The sequence below is a fragment of the Stegostoma tigrinum genome, chromosome 12 (assembly GCF_030684315.1).
Source record: "Stegostoma tigrinum isolate sSteTig4 chromosome 12, sSteTig4.hap1, whole genome shotgun sequence".
Classification (NCBI taxonomy): domain Eukaryota; kingdom Metazoa; phylum Chordata; class Chondrichthyes; order Orectolobiformes; family Stegostomatidae; genus Stegostoma; species Stegostoma tigrinum.
In genome coordinates, this window is record NC_081365.1 from 66206483 (window position 1) to 66230899 (window position 24417).

At 41.1% G+C, this 24417-nt stretch overlaps 1 protein-coding gene and 1 long non-coding RNA gene across 4 annotated transcripts in view; one reads left to right on the forward strand and one right to left on the reverse strand.

The window, feature by feature from the left end:
• LOC125456983 (adhesion G-protein coupled receptor G6-like) overlaps positions 1-24417 on the forward strand; it is a 205003-nt gene that overhangs the window by 138715 nt on the left and 41871 nt on the right. Inside the window, exons 31-36 of one of the 3 annotated variants that reach the window (XM_059650386.1) lie at positions 2654-2686; positions 15327-15374; positions 15967-16005; positions 16705-16752; positions 18825-18872; positions 23898-23936. In XM_059650386.1, the coding sequence (XP_059506369.1) occupies positions 2654-2686; positions 15327-15374; positions 15967-16005; positions 16705-16752; positions 18825-18872; positions 23898-23936 (255 nt within the window). Of the gene's footprint in view, positions 1-2653; positions 2687-15305; positions 15375-15966; positions 16006-16704; positions 16753-18824; positions 18873-23897; positions 23937-24417 lie in introns of all 3 variants that reach the window. The other 2 variants (XM_059650387.1, XM_059650388.1) reach the window with 2 other exon arrangements.
• Positions 1478-18011, reverse strand: LOC125456985 (uncharacterized). Its single transcript, XR_007248551.1, has 3 exons — positions 17907-18011; positions 13805-13902; positions 1478-1707 (listed from the first exon to the last, which is right to left on the reverse strand). It is a non-coding gene; the product is annotated as an uncharacterized LOC125456985 (long non-coding RNA).

Consider the following 24417-nt stretch of genomic DNA (forward strand, 5'->3'; position numbering starts at 1 on the left):
TGAGAGTTGCTACCAATAGGTTTTCCCTGCTCCAGCAGGGCTTATTTTACCTCCCGTAACATGAGGAACTAGGTGAATATATTATGGTATTAAAGAATCCAAAAGATTCTTACAAGTACTTACAAGTACAAGAGATTACTTACAAGTAACTATTATGTGTAAAGATGAAATTCCTTGGCACATAAGATTAATATTAAGCAATTGGGACACAACAGAGGAGCATGCTTACAGTACAGTATCATGCTTCTAATGATCCAAGGTAAGACAGAATACATGAACTTTAATATAATATTCATTCAGAGTTTTTGTATTAAAATCCCATTGACTGCATTTGAGTTTGATTTATTGTTGTCACATCTACCATGATAGTGAAATATGTTTCTTTACATGATAAACAGGCAACTGTACGATAAAAAGTACATTGAGTAGCAGAACAGAGTGCCCATTACAGTGTTATAGCCACAGAAAAGATGCAGAGAGGGAGGTCAAAATTAACATTTGAGATGTCCATTCAATAGGTCGATAAAAGCAGGTAAGATGCCGTTCTTAAGTATGTTCAGACATGTATTCAAAATTTTATATCTTCTGTCTGATAGAAGAGGGAAGAAGAAAGTGTAGCCAAGATGGGAGGGGTCTTTGGTTATGTTGGCTGCTTTCCAGATGCAGCAGGAAGTACAATTGGAGTCAATGGATCGAAGCTGGTTTCCCTGATGGACTGGGCTGAGTCCATGACTCTCTGCATTTTATTGTGGTCTTGGTAGATGCCATACCATGTTTTTATGCATCCGGATGGGATGCTTTCTATGATGCATCTATAAAAATTACTAAGAGTCTGTGTGGACATGCTGAATTTTCCTAACCTCCTGAGGAAGTAGTGGCACTATTGTGCTTTCTTGACCATTACGTTGACATGTGGTGCACCAGGTTAGATTGTTAGTGATCATCACTGCCAGGAACTTGATGGTCACAACCATCTCCACCTCAGCACCATTGATGCAGACAGGGGCATGCCCTCTACTCCACTTCCTGGAGTCAATGTCCAGCTCCTTTGTTTTGCTGATGTAGCTGGAGAAATTGTCTTTACAACATGCCGTAAGCAATCTCTTTCCTGTGCTCATTCTTATCATTGTTTGAGATCCAAACTACAATGGTGATGTCACCAGCAAATTTGTGAATGGAGTTAGTGCAGATTTTGGTGACATTGTCATGAGCATATACGGGGTACAGTAGTGGGTTGAGTACCAAGCTTTGCAGGGCACCAGTATTGGGGATTATGGTGGAGGAAGTGTTGTCACCTATTCTTACTGAGTACAGTCTTTGGGTCAGGAAATTGAGGATCTAGTTATGGACGTAGTTGGGGTAGGCTGGTTGTAGCTGACACTTAGGGCGGGGAGTTTAGAGATGAGTTTGTTTGAAATCATGGTGTTGAAGGCAGAGCTGTAGTCAATAAGTAGGAGCCAGGCATAGGTTATCCGGATGTGCCAAGGGTGAGTATAGGTGTATTGCAAAGGATCAAGGTGCATTCGAGGCTATTGGAAGAGGTGATGTCATTTCACTGACCTTCTGTTCAAAGTGAGCATAGAAAGCAGTGAGATCCTTGTGTATGGGTATACTGTTGCCCGCGATTTCATTCAACTTCACTTTGTAGCCTGTTATGTTGTGTAAGCCTTGACACAAACAATGGGTGTCCATGTGGTTAATCTGGTTCTGGAGAGAGATAACAAAACAGTTATAATGCCCTACACCTACTTCATGTGGACTGTAGCAGTTTAAGAAGGCAACTCAGCACGACTATCTCAAGGACAATTAAGGATGATCAATGATAAAAACTCACCAAGCCATCAAAGTGAATACACAGTGTATGAATGTAAAAACAAATCAAACTTACTGGCTGTAATCGATTCACAGAGAATCCCTTTGCCACTGTTACCTCCTGATCAACATCCTATCACGCAACCGATTGATATATTTTAATATGAAGGAAGCTGTATATTAATGGGTTAATTTTACTCTTTTTCTGAATGCCTTTGAGTTCATTCTCTCACCATGAGAAATATTTAATGTATCCTTCCTGTATTATATTTGCAATTCTTCATCTCCTTTAAAGTTCACAATGGTGAATGGAGAGAGTTATAATCATATCATATTTTACTGTCACACCCCTTTATCACTGATGCTAATGCATTAAGAAAACATCAATATATTTGTAGCACAGAAGCAAGTTGTCACCAGCTCATGACTAGCTTGTACTGAGATTAGAGAGGGAAAGAGTACATCAATGTGAGTTCATAGAATCTTGTTGCATAGAGATTTCTAGGTAGATATCTGTTTCTTGAACATTATTGACTTTTAGAATTAATGTTAATATCACAGGACTATTTTCTCTTTTGGTTGATAGCAATTGAAAATTGATATTTGATAACTGGGAATAAATGTGCCTTCCGAACAGCACAGACAAACTTGTTTGAAGAAATTGAACAGAATACTCTATTGCACTCATGAAAAGCTGAAAATTTTACTACCTAATCTTTAGGAACTTCTTTCCGTGAAAATGATTTACCAGCGCCCTAATCTGTGGATGATTTATAAAATAATGTTGCTGACAGGATGAGGTTATTGATTTTGTAATCGAAAACATGTCCTTCTCTTACAGTGTACTCCACGTCGTCGCCACAGGACACAACAGGTACTGAAAATATGTTCTTTGGAAATAGTAAGAATGTAAGAAATCTATTATTGAAATTGAGCAATTCAGAACCACAGGAACTCCTGGTTTGTGCTATTATCTAATCAGACATGATAAAAGGAAGCTGTCCAATCCATGTGTCTGCTTACAGTTTTTGAAAGAGCTACTCAATTATTCTCTACTCTTTCCCCATTGATCCATAAGCAAAACATGTTGATCGTCAAAAAGGCGAGGTGGAATGTAGCAACTGCCTTTCTTTTGTCACATGGTTTTAGGGCCACACCCAAGAGTTTAGGTTCATGAGAAGGCAAAGTCAAGAACTTCATCTTCAGGTTTACTGTTCCGTAGATCTCTGTTTATTGTAAGTAAGCAACATATATGACAAAACACAGTCATCTGTGAGATGCTCGGTTCTAGTTTTACTGTTACATTAAGAGACTGTTATCTACATGTGCTTCTCACCTCAAATCTATTTTCTACCTATTTTCTATCTTTATTCTAACTGACTAATTCCATTCACACCATGCTAATTACACCCAGTGGAGAATCACTCAGTTCTAATCCATTGAAAACAAATCAAGTCTATCCAACCTTTCCTAATAAATCAATTTGATGTATAAGTCTCATAAATCAGCCTCTAGTAAAGCTACCTTCAATACATGTACAACCTTCCTTAGGGAAGGAGATCATAACACAATGCACACAATGTTCGAGAGGTGGGCTCACCAATGTCCTGTATAAATGAAGCATAACACCCTTACGTATTTACACAGTCAATTCCACTTGAAATAAAGGGATAGCATTCCATTAAACTTTTAAATTGCTTGCTATTCCTACATACTAACATTTTGTGAGTCAGACACTAGAACACCTAGATTCCTCTGCACTTTGGGATGCAGATGTTCTCCATTTGTCTAACATGGCCTTTTAAAAAAAATCTTGCTGTTCAAGTGAACAATTTCACATTTTTACACATATACATAAACTCTGCCATGTTTTTGTCCCACTCATCCTAACCACATCTGTCTGCGAACAGAACAAAAAATCTCCATATGTCCTCTTTGCAACATAAATTCCAACTTATCTTTATGCCATCAGCAAACTGCTTCACTCTCTTCATCTAAGCCAGTGATACAATTTGTGAAAAAAACTGAGGACCCAGCACAAACTCATACTGGACTGCAGTCATTACATACTGCCAATCAGAAAAAGACCCGTTTATACCTATTCTCTATTTTCAGCCAGCCAGCAAACTTGCCATTCAACCTAATATAATATCCTCTGCTTCTAATTTGCACAATAGCCTTTTATGTGTCACATTGTCAAATGCCTTATGGAAATTCAAAGATAGTGCATTTGTATGTTCCCCTTTATTAACATTGCAAAGATGTCAGTAAATTTATTAAATATGATTTCTCCTTCACACTACCTTCATGATTTTTCCTAAATGCTTTGAACTTTTCTTGGTGTCAAGTAATAGCCTCCTTAATGATCAATTCTAATGGCTTCTCCACAACATACATCAAACCAACTGGCCTATAGTTTCAGAGATAGTATGAGCCGCCAATGCTGGAGAATCTGAGATAACAAGCTGTAGAGCTGGATGAACACAGCAGGCCAAGCAGTGTCAGAGGACCAGGAAGGCTGACGTTTCAGGGAACCCTTCTTCAGCCTATAGAGTCCTATTTTCTGAATCCTTCCTTCCTTGAATAGCAGAAAGGTTACCTATGCTCTTTTACAGTCTGGTGGGTGCTTTCCTGTATCTAGAGAATTTTGGAAAATTGACATGAACACATCTGTACCTGACTAGCCATCTCTTTTAAGATCCTAAGATGAATTCCATCAGGATTTGGGAACTTTCCCATTGTAGCTCCATTGGTTCGCTGAATGTAATGTCATCAAGTTCCCCACTCACTTCCATCTCCTCATTTTTAGTTGTTATTATAATGCTTTTTGTTTCCTTTGTAGAGAATCCAGAAGCAAAATTTTGGTTTAACTTCATCTACCATTTCCTTCTTATCTGCCATTAATTCTCATGATCCAAAGGGCCAACACTCACATGTTCCTCTCTTCATTTCTACAAAGTTTGCTATCCATTTTTACACTTATAGAACATATAGAACATATAGAACAGTACAGCACAGAACAGGCCCTTCAGCCCACAATGTTGTGCCGACCATTGATCCTCATGGATGCACCCTCAAATTTCTGTGACCATATGCATGTCCAGCAGTCTCTTAAATGACCCCAATGACCTTGCTTCCACAACTGCTGCTGGCAACGCATTCCATGCTCTCACAACTCTCTGCGTAAAGAACCTGCCTCTGACATCCCCTCTATACTTTCCACCAACCAGCTTAAAACTATGACCCCTCGTGCTAGCCATTTCTGCCCTGGGAAATAGTCTCTGGCTATCGACTCTATCTATGCCTCTCATTATCTTGTATACCTCAATTAGGTCCCCTCTCCTCCTCCTTTTCTCCAATGAAAAGAGACCGAGCTCAGTCAACCTCTCTTCATAAGATAAGCCCTCCAGTCCAGGCAGCATCCTGGTAAACCTCCTCTGAACCCTCTCCAAAGCATCCACATCTTTCCTATAATAGGGCGCCCAGAACTGGACGCAGTATTCCAAGTGCGGTCTAACCAAAGTTTTATAGAGCTGCAACAAGATCTCATGACTCTTAAACTCAATCCCCCTGTTAATGAAAGCCAAAACACCATATGCTTTCTTAACAACCCTGTCCACTTGGGTGGCCATTTTAAGGGATCTATGTATCTGCACACCAAGATCCCTCTGTTCCTCCACGCTGCCAAGAATCCTATCCTTAATCCTGTACTCAGCTTTCAAATTCGACCTTCCAAAATGCATCACCTCGCATTTATCCAGGTTGAACTCCATCTGCCACCTCTCAGCCCATCTCTGCATCCTGTCAATGTCCCGCTGCAGCCTACAACAGCCCTCTACACTGTCAACGACACCTCCGACCTTTGTGTCGTCTGCAAACTTGCTGACCCATCCTTCAATTCCCTCGTCCAAGTCATTAATAAAAATTACAAACAGTAGAGGCCCAAGGACAGAGCCCTGTGGAACCCCACTCACCACTGACTTCCAGGCAGAATATTTTCCTTCTACTACCACTCGCTGTCTTCTGTTGGCCAGCCAATTCTGTATCCAAGCAGCTAAGTTCCCCTGTATCCCATTCCTCCTGACCTTCTGAATGAGCCTTCCATGGGGAACCTTATCAAATGCCTTACTGAAGCCCATATACACCACATCCACAGCTTGACCCTCATCAACCTTACTAGTCACATCCTCAAAAAACTCGATAAGGTTTGTAAGGCATGACCTACCCCTCACAAAGCCGTGTTGACTGTATTTGATCAAGCTATGCTCTTCCAGATGGTCATAAATCTTATCCCTCAGAATCCTTTCTAACACCTTGCAGACGACAGACGTGAGACTTACCGGTCTATAATTGCCGGGGATTTCCCTATTTCCTTTCTTGAAGAGAGGAATTACATTTGCCTCTCTCCAGTCCTCAGGTACGACTCCAGTGGAGAGCGAGGATGCAAAGATCTTCGCAAGTGGCGAAGCAATTGCATTTCTCGCTTCCCAAAGCAGCCGAGGACAAATCTGATCCGGGCCTGGCGACTTGTCAATCTTAATGTTTGACAAAATTTTCAGTACATCAGCTTCCTCTATCTCTATCCATTCCAGCATGCACACCTGCTCTTCAAAGGTTTCATTCACTACACAGGTCATTTCTTTCGTAAAGACAGAAGCAAAAAACTCATTTAGGGCTTCCCCTACCTCCTCAGGCTCCACACACAAGTTCCCTATGCTATCCCTGATCGGCCCTACTCTTTCTTTGACCATTCTCTTATTCCTCACGTAAGTGTAAAATGCCTTTGTGTTTTCCCGGATTCCTTCTGCCAAGCCTTTCTCGTGCCCCCTCCTGGCTCTCCTCAGACCATTTTTGAGCTCCTTCCTTGCCTGCATGTAATCCTCTCTAGCTGAACTTGACCCTAGCTTCCTCCACCTTATGTAAGCTACCTTCTTCCTTTTCACTAGAAGCTCCACCGCTCTCGTCATCCAAGGTTCCTTTATTTTACCCCGTCTTGCCTGTCTCAGAGGGACATATTTACTCATCACTCCCAACAACTGTTCCTTAAACCATCTCCACATGTCTATAGTTCCCTTACCATGGAACAACTGCTCCCAGTCCATGCTTCCTAACTCGTGTCTAATCGCATCATAGTTTCCTCTTCCCCAATTAAATATCCTCCCATTTTGCCTAATCCTCTCCTTCTCCATAGCTATGTAGAATGAGAGAGTGTTATGGTCACTATCACCAAAATGCTCTCCCACCACAAGATCTGATACCTGCCCCGGCTCGTTTCCGAGCACCAAGTCTAGAATGGCCTCTCCCCTCGTCGGCCTGTCAACGTACTGCGTTAGGAAACCCTCCTGAACACACCTTACAAAAACAGCTCCATTCAAATCTTCTGCTCGAAGGAGGTTCCAATCAATATTAGGAAAGTTAAAGTCACCCATTACAACAACCCTACTGCGTCCACACTTTTCCAAAATCTGTCGACCTATGCTTTCTACAATCTCCCTGCTGCTATTGGGGGGCCTGTAGTAAACCCCTAACGAGGTGACTACTCCCTTGCTGTTCCTAATTTCCACCCATACTGACTCAGTAGGCAGATCTTCCTCGACAATGGAAGCTTCTGTAGCTGTGATACCCTCTCTGATTAGTAGTGCTACACCCCCTCCTCTTTTTCCCCCCTCCCTATTCTTTTTAAATGTTCTAAACCCTGGAATATCCAGCAACCATTCCAGCCCATGAGAAACCCATGTCTCTGTTATGGCCACAACATCATAGCACCAGGTACTGATCCATGCTCTAAGTTCATCACTTTTATTCCTGATACTCCTTGCATTAAAGCAAACACACTTTAACCGATCCCTTGGTTCCTTCCCAGGAAAATCCTTCCCACTAGCTGGTCTACCTCTTGCTACTGCCTCACCTGCATCAACGCTCACCTCTGGTATACAGCTCAGGTTCCCACCCCCCTGCCATACTAGTTTAAACCCTCTCGAACTACTCGAGCAAACCTTCCACCCAGGACATTGGTCCCCTTCCAGTTCAGATGCAACCCGTCCTTCTTGTACAGGTCCCACCTTCCCCAGAAGGCATCCCAATTATCAACATATCTGAAACCCTCCCTCCTACACCAGCTGCGTAGCCACGTGTTCAGCTGCGCCCGCTCCCTGTTCCTCACCTCGCTATCTCGTGGCACCGGTAGTAAACCAGAGAACACTACTCTGTTCGTCCTGCTCTGCAGCTTCCATCCTAACGCCCTGAAATCACTTTTTATATCCTCAAACCTATTTCTGGCTATATCATTTGTGCCAATATGTAACACGATTTCTGGCTGTTCACCCTCCCCTTTCAGAACTTTATACACCCGATCGGAGACGTCCCGGACCCTGGCACCAGGGAGGCAACATACCTTCCGGGAATCCCGATCTTGCCCACAAAATCTCCTGTCGATTCCCCTAACTATCGAGTCCCCTACCACGAGTACTTTTCTATTCTGCCCCCTTCCCTTCTTTGCCACAGTGTCAGGCTCAGTGCCAGAGAACTGACTACTATGGCTTTCCTCTGGTAGGTCAACCCCCCCAGCAGTATCCAAAACGGTATACTTATTGCTGAGGGGAATGCCCACAGGGGATCTCTGCACTGTCTGTCTGTCCCCTTTCCTCCCCCTAACTGTAACCCATCTATCCTCGTCCTGAGCCTTAGGAGTGACCAACTCCCGATAACTCCTCTCAATTACCCCCTCTGCCTCCCGAATGATCCGTAGTTCATCCAGCTCCAGCTCCATTTCCCTAACACGGTTTTCAAGGAGCTGTAGCTGGGTGCACTTCCCGCAGATGTAGCCAGCGGAGACGTGTGCCACTTCTAGCTAACTTCCTCTCATACTCTAATTTCCCTTCTCACGATTAACCTTTTAGTCATTGTTTGCAATCATCTGACCTGCTATGAAAGGTAAAGATAAAGTCACCACCCTCTCATTGGAGAGCAAGGTGATGTGTGGTGACTCACAGATTAAATCACCACCACTCAGGTGAAGGGGGAGGTTGAGGAGTATCCTTCATGTTAACCTCAGACAGAATGGTATCATTCTGCACTGCAAATTAATCATCCGGCCAATTGAGTTAACTAACCCTCTGCTTCTAATCTTTTGTGTAATTGTATGCTTTCTCCTGAAGCTTGATGATTTCCTTAAATTCTTTAGCTAACTACAGTTGGTGGGACCACCCCTTAGAATTTTTCTTCAAAAAAGCAGGAATATACTTCTGAAATAACTCCTTAGATTCTGCCACAGCTTTTCTTTTGACCTATCCCCCAGCTTAAATGTTGCCGTTCACTTCAGTAACTCAGCATTCATGCCCACATTGATGCACTACTTAAAATGTGAGTCTTTATCCCACTCTTCTGACCCACTGTCCAGATTGGATGCCTCTTCTAAAATAGACAGTGATTGCAGCCTTCATTTCTGTAAGATGTCACGATAATCAAGCTCTTACAGTCTTACTCAGTGTCATCTGATAACTTCAATTTATAATGCTGATAAAGACCATAGTGTGGGCCCTGAATCTCATTTTGCAGTGGGGATTGATTTGCCACTTTAGCCAAATTAGAGAGCTTCCTTTATCAAATGAGAACTTTTAAACACCTCAGGTTTTTTTTATTCTCCTGAGTTTGGGCTGTTTCGCAAAAGGCGACACCACCAGCTTTCCCCCTATTGGATGTCAAAATGGAAATCTACCAGAGATCATCCTTTATAGGGAATCGGTTTCTCAATACCATCCATCACCTGTGACATGCAGTTGCAAAAAAGTGTTGAAAGTTTGAAATGAAAAGTTGTACATTAAAAGGAAAAAGTTTAATTCTATTTACCTGACAGAAGAAATGTATTTGAGCACCTTTTCAACAAAGTATTGTGACTAACGATCCTTTCCCACTCTTTGAATTTGTCATCAATATCAGCTGCATGACAGATATGATACAGAGGGAAGGACTACATAGAGAAAGTAATTACCAGATCGAATCGCCGTAATTGTCTCACATCTTTTGTTGCTGGCACTGAAAATGCAGAAAACTATAAATTCAATCTCTTCAATAGGAAAATGATCAGCTAATTATTTGTAAAAGATTATCTTCTTACCATCAGATATGGAAACAGTGTGTGCATTGTTTGTGGATTTGTAAAAGCTCCTTCAGGTATCAAGGAATTCCTCTGAACATTTTCGGTGGCAAAATCTTTAATGGGAAGATCAGCAACACTTAGAATTAATTCTAAGGTTTCTGAAAGTATTTCTCTTCATGCTGATTTTATTTCACATGTGGATTTGGAAGAAATGGTCTTAATCTATTCTAATAACTAAATAGTTCACCAATGCTGCTATGTACACAATTTTCAAAGCACTGTCATCAACATGATGAAACAGTGGATTTTCTGATCTGAAATGATGTGCTTACAGTAAATGGCCCCTTTGTTGATGTGGCATTATTTTCACAGAATGCAATAGGAACTGGAAAGTTGCTCTTTGGAATTATTAAAAATGTAATAAACCTGATATTGAAATTGAGCTGTTTAGAACCACAGGAAGTTCCTGATGTATTGTTTTTATTCAATCAGACAGGACTGAGTGAGGCTATTCTGTCAATTGTGTCTCTACAACGTTTGTGAACGTGCTACTCAATTATTCTTAACCTTTTTGCTCTTTCCATACAAAACCTAGAAATTTCTCCTTTTAACCATATTAATTCAATTTCTTTTTGAGAATTGCTTTCAGACCTGCTTCCACCAACTCCTAATATATTGCATTCCAGATGATGGGCAGTATTTTCCACGTGATGTATTGAGAATAGTGGAGTTTGAGATGACCACCTTCTCACTATCGAGAGAAATTTTCCCGAGTTAGTCTTCAAGCCTTAGATAGTGATTTTCAGAATCTAACCCAAGAGGGAAGACAAGTTAATTTCCATGCATTTTGCATCTCATTAGTGCCTTAGCCTACTGCATTACTATTAAACTTCCAATCTTCCTCTCTTTGATCAAGAGACAAAAAAAGTGTGCAAAACATCCAACAGCTCCTCTCACACACTCTAACTTTTTCCCCTTCTGAAATTGCAACACTTCACTCTCTTGGGTCCAACCCTAACTTTGTTATTAAACCGGCCAACAAGAGGTCCTGTTGTAGCCTGCTCTTTACCTTGCCAACGCTCAATGCTGATTCTCGGACACATCTTCCTACTGTCCCCTCGACCATGATCACATCCCATCATCAAGCCATTGTTGCCAGGACTGTCGCTGACCTCATTCTCTCAGGAGGCCTTTCCCCCACTGCCTGTAACCTTATAGTCTCCCAACTCTGGGCAGCCCATTTCTACCTCCTTCCCAAAATCCACAAACAGACTAACCCTCGCAGCCCATCAAACCAGCCTGTTCCTATCCCACTGAGCTCATTTCCTCATATCTTGACTCCATCCTGTTTCCACTTGGTCAGACCTTCCTTTCCTTGACCTCTCTGAATCTATTTCAGGGAATAAACTGACCACTGCCATCCACTACAAAGCCACTGACTTCCATAGCTACCTTCACTACAGCTGTTCACACCTCACGTCCTGCAAGGACTCCATCCCATTCCCCCAGTTCCTTCCCCTAAGTCATATCTTTTTGGATGATGCCACTTTCTAAAACAGCACTGCTGATATGGCTTAACTTCTTCCATAACAGCGGTTTCCTGCCCACTGTGGTTGACAGGGCCCTCAACCTCATCCACTATCTCCCATGCGTCCTCCCTTGCCCCTTCCCACACAACAGTGTGATTGTGGCTCCCTTGTCCTCACTTTACATCCCAACAGCCTCTGCACTCAAACGATCATTCTCTACCATTTCAGACAACTCCAGCAGAACGCCATCACCAAACACATTCTCCCCTCACTCCTCCTGTCTGCATTTCACAGGGATCATTCCCTCTGGACTCCCTAGTCCACCCCATCTTCCCATGACGCCTTAGTACTTAACTGCAGAAGGTGCAACACCTGCCCCTTCAGCTCCTCCCTGCTCACCATCTAAGGGCTTAAACAGTCTTTCCAAGTGAAGCAGCATTTCACCTGTACCTTCTTCAATCTTGTGTATTGTATTTGCTGCACACAGTGTGGTCCCACTGTACAGTGGAGAAACAAAACACAGACAGGGCGACAGCTTTGCGGAACACCTCCGGTCTGTGTGCAAGCAGGATCCCGACCTTTCTGTATCCGGTCATTTTCCCACAACATCCCATTCGTATGCCCATTTGCCTGTCCTCGGCATGCTGCAATGTTCCAGTGAATCACAGAGCAAACTGGAGGAGCAACTTCTTATCTTCAGACTCGGCAATTTATAGCCTTCTGAGCTTAATATTGAGGTCAAACACCTTCAAACTGTCAACGATTTCTTCCCTTTCCTCTAGATTGTTATCATGTCCTCCACTCCCCCCCCCCCCCCCCCATCCTAGTTACTGTCCTTTCAAGTCTGACAGGAGAGACACCATTGCTCTGCCATTCTCACATTCCGAGCACTTAACCTGAACATTCAACATCTCTTCTCCCCAAGCACCTTATACCCACTACCCCTACCCCCCAATAACGTAGCATAAATGTTGTCCACTCCATACTTCACTTCAGCTCTGATGAAGAGTCATCTAGACATGAAACGTTCACTCACTCTCTCTCCATGGATGCTGTCTGACCTGTGGTGATTTCCAGCATTTGTTGTTTTCAGTGATGTGAGAAGGTACTGTTTCACTCAGTAAGTAGTTGGGATATGTATGGAATGCACTGACTGGAGGTTTGGAGGAGGCAGATTCAATTGAAACATTGCTAGGACTCATAGTTTTTGCCAGGAAGCCTTGAGCTCAGGGACAGCCCAGCATCTCATGTATTGACACAGGATTTTTCACAATGACATACTATGGGTCTCAGCTTTCTTTTTAGCATTCATTGCCTGTAGTGCTTTCTTAGAAGCACACCATATCTGAGGGTTCATTTGCTTTTATTTGGGGAAGGAGAGGCAGGCAGTTGTTAGCAAAGGGGAGTGCCAAAGAGAACATTTGTCAGGGGGCAGCGGGTGACTGTGTCACGATATGGCACCATACCGTGTCATCATCGGAACTGCAGCATGTGCCAGCAGCCTTGGTGGCAAAGAGATTGCACATGCCTGAAGTCTTCGTCAGTGCATGATAACCATAGGGGAGGAGTTCTTTGTGGCGTGTGGATGAACTGCAGTCAGTCAGTCCATAGTGGTTGGTCATGGTCAATGTTGTGCTTGGTCCTAGGCAATTCCAGGGATCCATGGATCAGGATACAGTTAGTTCACAGGTGCAAACTGAGCAGGACATGTAGGGCGCAACTGAGAGGCCCTTTCAGGGGTCAATCTGTGGTGTCCTGGAGAAAGCAGGCAGCTCAAGTCTGAGAATGAACTCTATTGTTTTGGGTTGCTGAGGTCATAGTAATGGGGGTAATTGGCAGTAATAGAGTGGGTGCTCAGGTCAAATGGGAGGAGGAATTGGAAGCTCTAAAAGCAAAGGTTTATGCAAGTCAGGTGTTACTCTGGTCTCTACGAAGGGACGATGTGGGACCAACAAAGGCATCCTATCGACTATGCAACGTTATGGACTTTGGGGGTAAAGTGGCAACATTTATAGTATTGTATAGGTACTCAAACAGGGAGGGGTGAAATGGTCATCGCGGTACAGGAGCAGCACCATAAAAGGGAATGTGAAGAATTATGGAAAATCCATGGCACTTGAGTGGTATGTGCAGGTCACTCTGAGATGGCGCTTAAGTTATGTCGCTATGAAACCATCAGTGAGGACATGACATCTGAATGTGTGCAGTCCGTCATGACAGCCACAAGGCTGTTGTGAATTCTGAGGAAGCTACTTCCATCAGTGGTAACCCTTCAATGTTTCAGAATATGTACAGACTGTTCAGTTGAGGTGATATGTGTCAACACCCCGTATGACAGAGTGGAGGGTATAGGTGAACATATTACCAGTGCATCCAGTCATGGCCAACAAAATTCTTCCTCCGAGGTGGAGATGAGAGTCTGAGGCAGATCCCTTCTCAAAGTTCCCTGGATGCTGTTGGTGCCTGCATAAGAGAAGAACAGAAATGGGTCAGAGAAGATGGATCAAAGATTGTGCAGAAGCAGAATGGGTCAGTGCTGTTAGGACCTGGACAGCAGCATAACACAATGGAGTTGGGTCTGCTGATGGCCTATTGCTGCCTCCCTGTCACCACAAGTAGGTCTACCTTCCCCAGGCAATTCAACTTGTCCTCAAGAGAATTGAGGAACCTGATGTCCACCACATTGCCTCGTTTTCTTTGGACATTTCAACCCATTTGTGGTCCAGTTTGTCCTTCAATGAGGCAAAAAGATGAATTCAGTACATTAGAAGAGGTTGCAATAGCATTTAGTGATCATGCACGACAGGAGAGGTAGTGAGATCTCCTCAATGAGTGTGTGGCATGTGCAGATGATAGGAAAGAGTTGTATTTGTTGAGAATGAGGTGGGTGAGAGGCGTTGAGTAGATGTGATCCATGTGATGCTGAGGGTTGTAGTCCATTAGCCTTTCTGCATTAGCTAAGAGGAAGACAGGTCTTCACTACTTCACGTCATCGACCAGCACATCAAAGATCCATTTCCGAAAATGTGAACCCAGCTAAGCTTTCTTCAGTGCCATGTGATCACAATGTAGAGGTAACTCCACAGTCTGAGGCGACATTCCTAGCCTGCAGCATTGTAATTGGTGTCCAGCTCATCCTCAAAGATATCTGCACACCTAGAAGTTGGAGGGCTGCAGGAGTGGTGAGAACTTTCATCTCACTTGGCATGAGATTCAGCGTGTGCACGTATATTAATAATCAGGGGAAAATAAGTAGAGTCATGTCAGATATCTCAACCCATTCCATGGATGTAATGACACTATGGAAACCACTCATCCCCACATTTTCACAGCAAATTCCAATCAACAAGTCTAATCTGAACTGGGAATAGATGTTGGATCTCAGCAGCAAAGGCGAATTTGATTGAAGAGCCTCCCTGATGAAGGGAATAGCTTATAACTCATGAACAATTGAATGTTTCATACTATGATCCTACGTTCTTTTTTATGAAACTGACTTCCCTGTGCTTAACTGTGAGCAATTTATAAAGTAATGTCACAGAAAGGTCTTGGCTGTTCATCATCCGATTTCAGAATCACCATCTTCCCTAACAGTGAGCGCTGCGACCATTAATGAGACATTACCTACACAGAATATAACAGGTACAGTGCTGTAAACACACTGTTTGGAAATAGTGGTTGCTTCAATTTTCTACAGGCCAGTTAGTTGTCCCTGTAGCATACCTGGGAGGTGTGCATTGGGATGCTGTGGAATTCCCCCTGCAGGAGACTCTGAGGGAACGCCTGCAAGAGTGAAGACCCTAACTGTAAGTGATTTGCAAAGTAATGTCACAGGAAGGGCTTGGCTGTTCATCTTCTCATTTCAGAATCATCATCTTCCCTTACAGCGACCAGCACGACTATTAATGAGACATTATCCACACAGAAGACAACAGGTACAGTGCTGTAAATATGCTGTAAATGCAGAGCTCTTATTGTGCTAAGAACAAAGGAGGGGAATAGCAATCAGACTCTGATTGCTACGTGCTCCCCATAAAAACCTGGCTCATTAATAATTGAAGTAACTTGTGAAGTCATACTGCTCAGAATCACAGAAAACACTTGGTGTGTTTTATAATCAATACAGACAGGAGCAAAGAAGACTGGCTTTATCAAAAACATTCAATTATTCTAATGCTCCTGCTATTCCCACGTAAACCTAGGTGTTTCTCCTTCTCCAGTATTTATCTTTGTTTAAGTGTTTTGATTTTAATGGGCAAGTCAGATTCAAAAATGCAACTTGGCTTGTTAGAACTTATGTTGAATATTTGCAGTTATTTGACACGGTGGTTACTCACTGAAGCATAGTCACATAAGGCTACAGATCTTCTTTAACAACAAAACATAACCTAATACACAAAAAAACCAAACATAGCTCTATGCATAATATATACAGTTGGAAAGATCCAAACAAAGTTTTAAGCTGTACCCAACACTGTCCCTTACGGAAATTTAAGTTCTTTTCTAACTGCTTGTCACCTTTTACAGGGAATTCCACTACCAAAATCAGGACGCAACCTGGGACAGGTAATTTTCAAATAGGTGTTTGAAGTGTTTCAATTTTGAAAGCTGTACAGCTGTATATTAATAGATAAATTTGATTTTCCTTTACCTGACTGTACAATGGTTTTGAGTGCACATCAATGGACAAGCACAACCCCATCTGTTAATTTTCCATCTGTATCTCTGTAATACAGAGGGAAGCACTGTATAGAGAGAGCAATTGTCAGATCTAATTGCCTTAATTGTCACGCACCCACTTCGTTGGTACTAAATATGCAAAAGAACACCAAGATTATTTCTAGTCACAAAATGATTAGTTGACTGTCTTTCATATACGCTAAAATCTTATGAGGGAAGCTGAGCATCAAAGTGAGTGCTACATTGGCAGAAATTCAGCCGATACTCAGGGTGAATAATCATTTCTCTGAATATTATCTGAATATAGTTTTAATGGGAAGATCAATAACTCTTAGAATTAAAATGGACCTTTCTGAGATTATTTCTCTTCAAGTTCATTCCATTTCAAACATGGGCTTGAAAGTAATGGACTGGATCTATTCACATCATGAGAAAATGCAATACTTTGAAATCAAACCCTTAAGCAGGCTCAGTAGCGCCATACACTTTGTATAATTTACAAAGAAATGTTACGGACATAGTGAGGCTGCTGATTGATTGACTGTGCCAAAGTTATATCTGATCTGATGCCCATTTTTCTTACAGTGTACATCATCACTGTGAATAAAACATCCACTACACAGAACACAACAGGTACTGAAAATTTGCTGTTTAAAAATAGTAAAGACATAAAAAAACTTGATATTGAAACTGAATAATTGACAACTGCAGGAAATTGCTGATGTGATTGATCAGAGAATCATACATGATGGAGGGAGGCTTAGACTATAAATGCAGAAGATGCAGGAGCAACAATAGGCCATTTGTCCCACAGAATTCAGTGAGATCATGGCTGACCAAATAATTCTCAATTTCATCTTTTAACCCCAACCCTTGATCCCCTAGTGATTAAAAATATCTCTGTGCCTTGAATATACTACATGATCTCTGGGGTAATCAATTCGACAAATTTACTACCTTCTGAGAGGCAAAATTCCTCCTCATCGCTGTCCTAACTGTTTATATGTTACACTGAAATAAAAATAGGAATTGCTGGAGAAACTCAGCAGATCTGGCAGAACCTGTGGTAGGAAAGCCCAGTTAACATTTTGAGTCTGGTGACCGATGAAGAGCCACTGGACTTGAAACATTAACTGTTTCGCCAGCAATTTCCGTTTCTGTATCAGATCTCCAACAGCCGCAGTTCTTGTGTTTTATATTTTACTTTGAGATGCCTTTGCTGGCTCTTGCTATTCAGCAAATCCCACTGCCCAGCTCTGTCCCAAAAAGGCTGCAAATTTCTCTTTTTCAAGGACATAGTTAGAATAGAATGAGCTTTCACCAAATTTTTAATCACTGCAATCTAAAAGATAACAATTTGCTGAATAATGGCTTCTTAATTTCTCTATACTGCATATTTTTCAAAAATTCATTCATGGGATATGGATGTCACTGGCCAGGCCAACATGTACTCCCCATTCCAAATTGCCCAGAAGCCCTGTGGGTCTGAAGTCTCACATAGGCCAGGCAGGGTAAGGGTGGCAGATTTCTTTCCCTAAAAGACATTAGTGAATCAACAGTTGCCAATGAATTCATGCTTATCATTAGACTCCTAATTCCATATATTTATTAAATTCCAATTCCACCTTCTGCCACGGCAGGATTGGAACTTGGGCCCCTAGAACATTACCAGAGTCTCCAGATTTACAGTTTAGCAATAATACCATTCCACAGAATGTTAGTTACATTAAATCTATCCACTCTAATTACCCTGCATCCTGTCAGAGGTTACAGTTTCCTGCACTTACTTCACATGGACAGCAGTGGTTTCAGAAGCCAGCTCACCACATCTTTCTCAAGGCAATTATGAAAGGGTAATAAATGCTGACTTAGTCACTGACACTCAGATGTCATACATTAATGTAAAATCAAATCAAATCTATTGACTTGCAGTCTATTTACACTGAATTGTTTTGCTGATGCTGTCACCTGATCTAGAACCCATCTCAGAACCAATCCATAATTTCCAGTTTAACAATGACAGCTATATGTTAATGGACAAAGCTTTATTTGTCCTTAATGATGATATGAATGCATTTGCATTCATTGTCAAGTTTGACAATGCTTCACTTGTCCCTATTCCCATTTCCTCATCTCCTTTAAGGCTCACAACGGTGAATGGAGACAGTGATAGTCAGGACATATTGTCTTGTCACACCACCTTATCTCTGGTGCTACAGTATCAGAAAATGAGCAGAATACTTAATAACATGGAAGCAAGTTGTCACCTGCTCATGACTGGCTTGTTCTGACACCAGCCAGGGAAAGAAGGGCCCAGCAAAATGAGTTCACAGTTTCTCAATGTATGGACATTTCTATGTAGCCTGAACATTGTCAATCACACAATTTAGTTGGTAAGATTAATTACTTGTAGAATTAATATTACAAATTTCTTCCTGTTTTGGCTGACCACATTCAGAATGGATACCTGATCACAAAAAAAAACTTGATTGGAAATTAATGCAGCTCCCAAAGAGCACAGACAAACCTGTTTGAAGAAATTGGAGGGAACACCTGCATTACACTCATAAAATTGAAATTTTTACAGGATAATCATTTTGGAACTTCTTTGTGAAAGTAATTTGCCTGTGCCCTAAACTGTGTACAATTTACTACATAATGAAGCTGTTTATTGTCTCATCGGAGATCATATTCTTCTGTTACAGGGATGACCATTGCTACAAATAGGACATCAACTTCACAGACCATGCCAGGTAATTAAAATGTGATGTTTGGAAATTTTGCCTGTTGTTGAAATTGAGCCATTGAGACTCACAGGAAGCTCCCGTTGTGTTTTATTATTGAATCAGACAGGACAGAAGGAGACTCTTCAGTAGATTGAACTTGAAGTTTCTCAAAAACGTTCAAGTTTTTTTTGAAAGAGCTGCTTGATGATTCCCACAATGCTGCTGTTTCCACATAAATCTGGATGTTTCTTCTTTCCCAGTACTTTTCCAATTTTGTTTCGACTGGTTACTGTCAGAGCTGTTCCCACTGACCCACTTATTCCTGATCTTGTTACATTTTACCATCAAACAGGTCAGCTACCACATGTACGATTTCTGAGATTGCAGTAGTTCACTTCAGTTATTTCAAACATGAGAGTACTCCTGGACCGATGGTGCAGTGAAGCCAGTCTTTATGGCATGTTCTGCAAAAATAGCACTTTACTGTTCCTCTCTGCTGATGGTAATACTGAACAAGTGCGATCCTCGAAGGAAATCTGGCTTGACAGATCATTTGGTTAATTTTGCAGTTGGTTAGTCACTGAAATATTATCGCAGGAGTCCCCACCTGTTTTTAAGCAACAATATAGAAAAACCAAAGCTGTGTAAGGTAGTTGGAAGAAACTGAACACAAACAGGAAAGAAAATGTTTTGCCCTCTGCCCCAAACTATTCTCTTTTACAGATACTCAATTCTAGAAAAAATTCACTCCTATTTCAACACTTTAGTTTCTCCCTTAACCAAATCTACCCAGCTTTCTTTCCTTATTCCTGTAGAAACTGTGGGACAATTCCTTTCTGGGTTTGTTGGCATAAACTTTTCACAACTCTGAACTTTGTCAATTCTAAGAATAACTTTCCTTTTCTACGGGTTCCCACAATAATTGCACGCTTACAGTCAATCAAGGCACCATTCATTAAGCACATTTTTTTTAACACAGATAGGGCACCTTGGTGGGAAACATTCATCATATTTTTTTTTAACCCACTGAGTTTGGGCATGTTTATAAATGGTCACTTCATTAAATCAGTCCAATTGATTGTCAAAATTGAAAATCTACCACATTCCTTTTATCACTTGTTGTCTTATACAGGGAGTAAATGCACTGGCGGCATATTCTGTGCACAATTTACAAAGCAATGTCATGAACATGAAGACATTGTGGATTGTCTGATCTGAAATCATGTAGCTTACTAATGGCAAATACCACTTTTGTTAATGTGAAGCCGTCTCAACAGAACATAATTGGAACTAAAATGTCCTCTTTAAATATATTCAAGAATACAAGACTAATAACAAAACATAGTCCATGTTTATAGGTCCAAAATCAAGACAGAATGTGCTAGAAAATCTCAGCAGATCTGGCACAATTTGTGGATAAAGATTTACTTTGAATCCAGAATTACTTTTCTTTGAAAGAATATAAGAAACCTGATTGTGAAATTGAATTATTAAAACCCCCGGGAAATTGCTGATATGGTACATTTTAGTTTTGTATAGGATAGAAGAAGACTGTTTTGCACATTATGCCTATGCTCTTGCTCTTCAATTAATCCTACTGCCCAAGTGTTTCCCCATGAGCCTGCAAATGTTTTGTTTAAAATATGTTGTTACAGTAGAATCAGCTTTCACCAATTTTTCAGGAACTGCAATCTGAATAACAACTCATTGAGAAAAATACTATTTCCACATCAGCTCTTTGCTACTTCTGCTCATTACCTCTTAATCGATACTCCCTGAACACCTGTTATTCCTGTCATTGGTTACAGTCTCCTCTTGGCCTATGCTTCAAGCACTTAATATGTGTGAATTCCTACAATGTTTAAGTCCATAGAGTGAAGCTCAGAATCAAAGAAGCTAACATGGTACCACGACTTAACAAAGGTGGTAAGGAAAAGCTAGGGAACTATAGACCAGTAAGCCTGACATCAGTGACAGGCAAGTTGTTGGAAGGGATCCCGAGGGACAGGATTTACATGAATCTGAAAAGGTAAGGACTGATTAGAGATAGTCAACATTGCTTTGTGCGTGGAAAAGCATGTCTGACTAACTTGATTGTCACTTCTTCAAAAAAACTCAAAGAGGATTGATGAAGGCAGAGTGGTGGATGTATCTGTATGGACTCCAGTAAGGTGTTTGACAAGGTTCCTGATGGTTGCCTAGTCAGCAAGGTGAGATCACATGGAATACAGGGAGAACTAGCCATCTGGATACATAGGATGGTGGTGGAGCATTGCATTTCAGACTGAAGGCCTGTGACTAGCAGTGTGCCACAGGGATTGCTGCTGGGTCGACTACTTTTTTTTAAATCACTTATATAAATAATTTGGATGTGAACATAGGAGATATGGTTAATAAGTTTGCACATGACACCAAAATTGGAGTGTAGTGGACAGTGAAGAAGAATACCTCAAAAGAATTATAGGGATGTTGCCAGCATTGGAGGGTTTGAGCTCTAGAGAGAGGCTGAACAAGTGGGGGCTATTTTCCCCGGAGTGTCAGAGGCCGAGGGGTGACCAAGGTCTCTCTCTCTCTCTCTGTCTCTCTCTCTCACACTCACACTCTGTGTCTCTCTCACACACACACACACACACACACACACACACACACACATACCTGCACTACCTCCCCCCCACTCACTCATATTCATTTACACACACACGCGCACACGCACATATGAATCTAAGGGGTGAATTTGTATTGGCAGGTATGTTTTATTTTGTTTGAAAAGCACACAATTAATAGACAATCAATATGGCATTTTATAAATTCCTACTTTAGAAATAAAACAATTCTGACTCCAAAGTAAAACACAAACAGGCTATAAACAAGGTCTCACAACCAACATGCATTGCCTGACCCAAAACGTCACCTCTTCTTTATACTGCTAAAACCTTTAGTTCTCTCAGGACCATGACTTGAAAGGAATTCGGGGATTTACGCATACATAGTAATCAATTAAAACCTTCTACAGATTAAAGATTTAACAGCATCTTAGGTTTATTTAGCTCATCCTCATCAATGGTATGAACCTTTGATCTTTTACTTAAAAATTCTGTGTCTGATGCTGCCTCTCTCACTAACACCCGAAAAAGGACTGAGGCTCCGAAAGCTTGTGTTTTCAAATAAACCTGTTGGACTATAACCTGGTGTCGTGTGATTTCTGACATTGCCCACCCCAGTCCAACACTGTTACCTCCACATCATGGATAGAGTGAATAGCCAAAGTCTTTTCACCAGGGTGAGGGAGTCCAAAACTAAAACAATATCAGTTTAAGGTGAAAAGGGAAAGATTTAAAAGGAACCTAAGGGGCAACTTTTACAAGCAGAGGGTGGTGCAGGTGTGAAACAAGCTGCCAGAGGAAGTGGTGGAGACTGGTACAATTACAACATTTAAAAGGCATCTGGCTGGGTAAATTAATAGGAAGGGTTTACAGGGATATGAGCCAAATGTTGGCAAATGGGACTAGATTAATTTTGGGTATCTGGTCAGCATGGACAAGTTGGACCGAAGCATCTGTTTCCATGCTGTACAGTTCCAGTCTTCAAATGTGGATGATATTATGAGCCATTTACCTGGACCATTGGCCACAAGTTCCATTTAGAATAATTTGTAACTTTAACAGAGGTAGAAAATTTGCAATGTTGGGTTGATTCTTATTGTACACAGCAGTAGAATTTTTCTCAATCCATTCTTTAAAAGGCCACTCTACTGTCTTACAAAATGTTTTGACTCGTTGGGTAGCATGCTGGAAATCAGACCCTGCTATCCCCAGAGTCGTCACAAAAGTTAAAGATTTTATACAGTACACTAAGTTTTCCAATTTACTTGACCTTCAGACCCAGGTTGATAGAAAACATAGCCAGGTTTCTGTACTGAAAGAGAATTATGACTTATTTGAAGTAACTAGACTCCATAAGAAATTCAAGAGTGAGAAGGAAAAGACAGGAAAATGGAATACAGAATTGTCAGATCAGTCACAATCTCATTGAATGGTGAGACAGATCGAATGGCCTACTTCTGCTTCTACATCGTATGATTTTGTTATGGACATGGTTCTTACAAAAGAAGAAAATGTGAAAATTTCATTATCAAACCTCTCATGTGTTCTTTTGTTAACATGGAATCACGTTGTCAATGTTATCATCTGATATATATTCATTCTCACAACTAATTGATAGTTTCATATTTAAGTATAAAATCATGTATTAATTGCCAAAGCTAAATTGTTATATGAATCCTTTTATGTTCATTGTCTCTCCATTATTCACAAATCCTTCCCCTTTTTCCCATTCACATCATGTCATCTCCTTTAAGATTCACAAAAGTGAGCCATGGGAATCAGTCAGATCATATAGTATTGCTGGAGCATCAGGAAAAAAAAATCAACATACTTAATTTTTCTCACCTGCTAATGATTGGCTTGTAATGATACCAGAAGGGGAAAGGGTTCATCAGTCTGACTTCGTAGAAAAGCAAAGTACTGTGGCACATGAAATCAGAAATAAAAATAGACAGAGCTGGAGAAACTCAGCAGGTCTGGCAGCATCTATGGACAGAGAAACAGAGTTAATGTTTTGAGTCCAATGTCATTCCTCTTCCAGACTAAAGTGAGTTTAAATTTTGTTGACGTGTGGAAGTTAAATGGCGGACATCCATTTCTCTGAACATTGTCAGTCCCACCATTTTATTTGGTGAGATTTATGACTTAGAATTAATATTAATATTGAGATTTGTTTCTGTTTAGCTTGATTTCAATTCAAAATGGACTAACGCCGACAAATAGCCCAAAGATGATGGAGAAAAGACGTTGGTTCCAATCAGCATACATAAACATGTTTGAGATTGTCTGTAAGAATAAACTGAATCAGTCAAATGTGGGAAACTTTGAAATTTTGGCTGGTTCTTTCTGTGGAAATACATTACGAGTGCGGAGTGGAGAATGCACAAAATTATGATGCAGACAGGATGAGGCTGTTCGTTGGATTTGAAATCAGTTTTTTCTCTTATAGTGAGCACAACTGGAATATTATCTCCAGGGAACACAACAGGTGCTGTAAATGTTTTCTCGGCAAATATTAGAAATATGAAAAACATTTTTGCAACTATCTAATTCCAAATATGGGATCTCTTTAGTTACTGAAAGGACAGGACAGAGGAGATTCCTCACTCCATTGAGCCTGTAAATATTATTTTGAATGAGCTCCTTGATTATTCCAATATCCTGGTGTTTCCACATGAACAACAGGAAATGGCTCCTTTCCCAGTATTTATCCAATTTCCTTTTGACATGTACTTCAGTAGATTTATCCCTGTAAATGTCGAAAGGGAAACCTACCATATACAAATGGACCAATTGACATCTTTTGCAGGGAACACTGTGAGCAATATGACCATCTCACCTGGGACAGCGAATTACAAATAATTTGTTGAGGGGCTACACTTCAAAAATTGATGTATATTAGAGGACAATTTTGAAATTTATATATATAACTCTACAAATATATTTAGCTCCTTTTCACTAACACACAT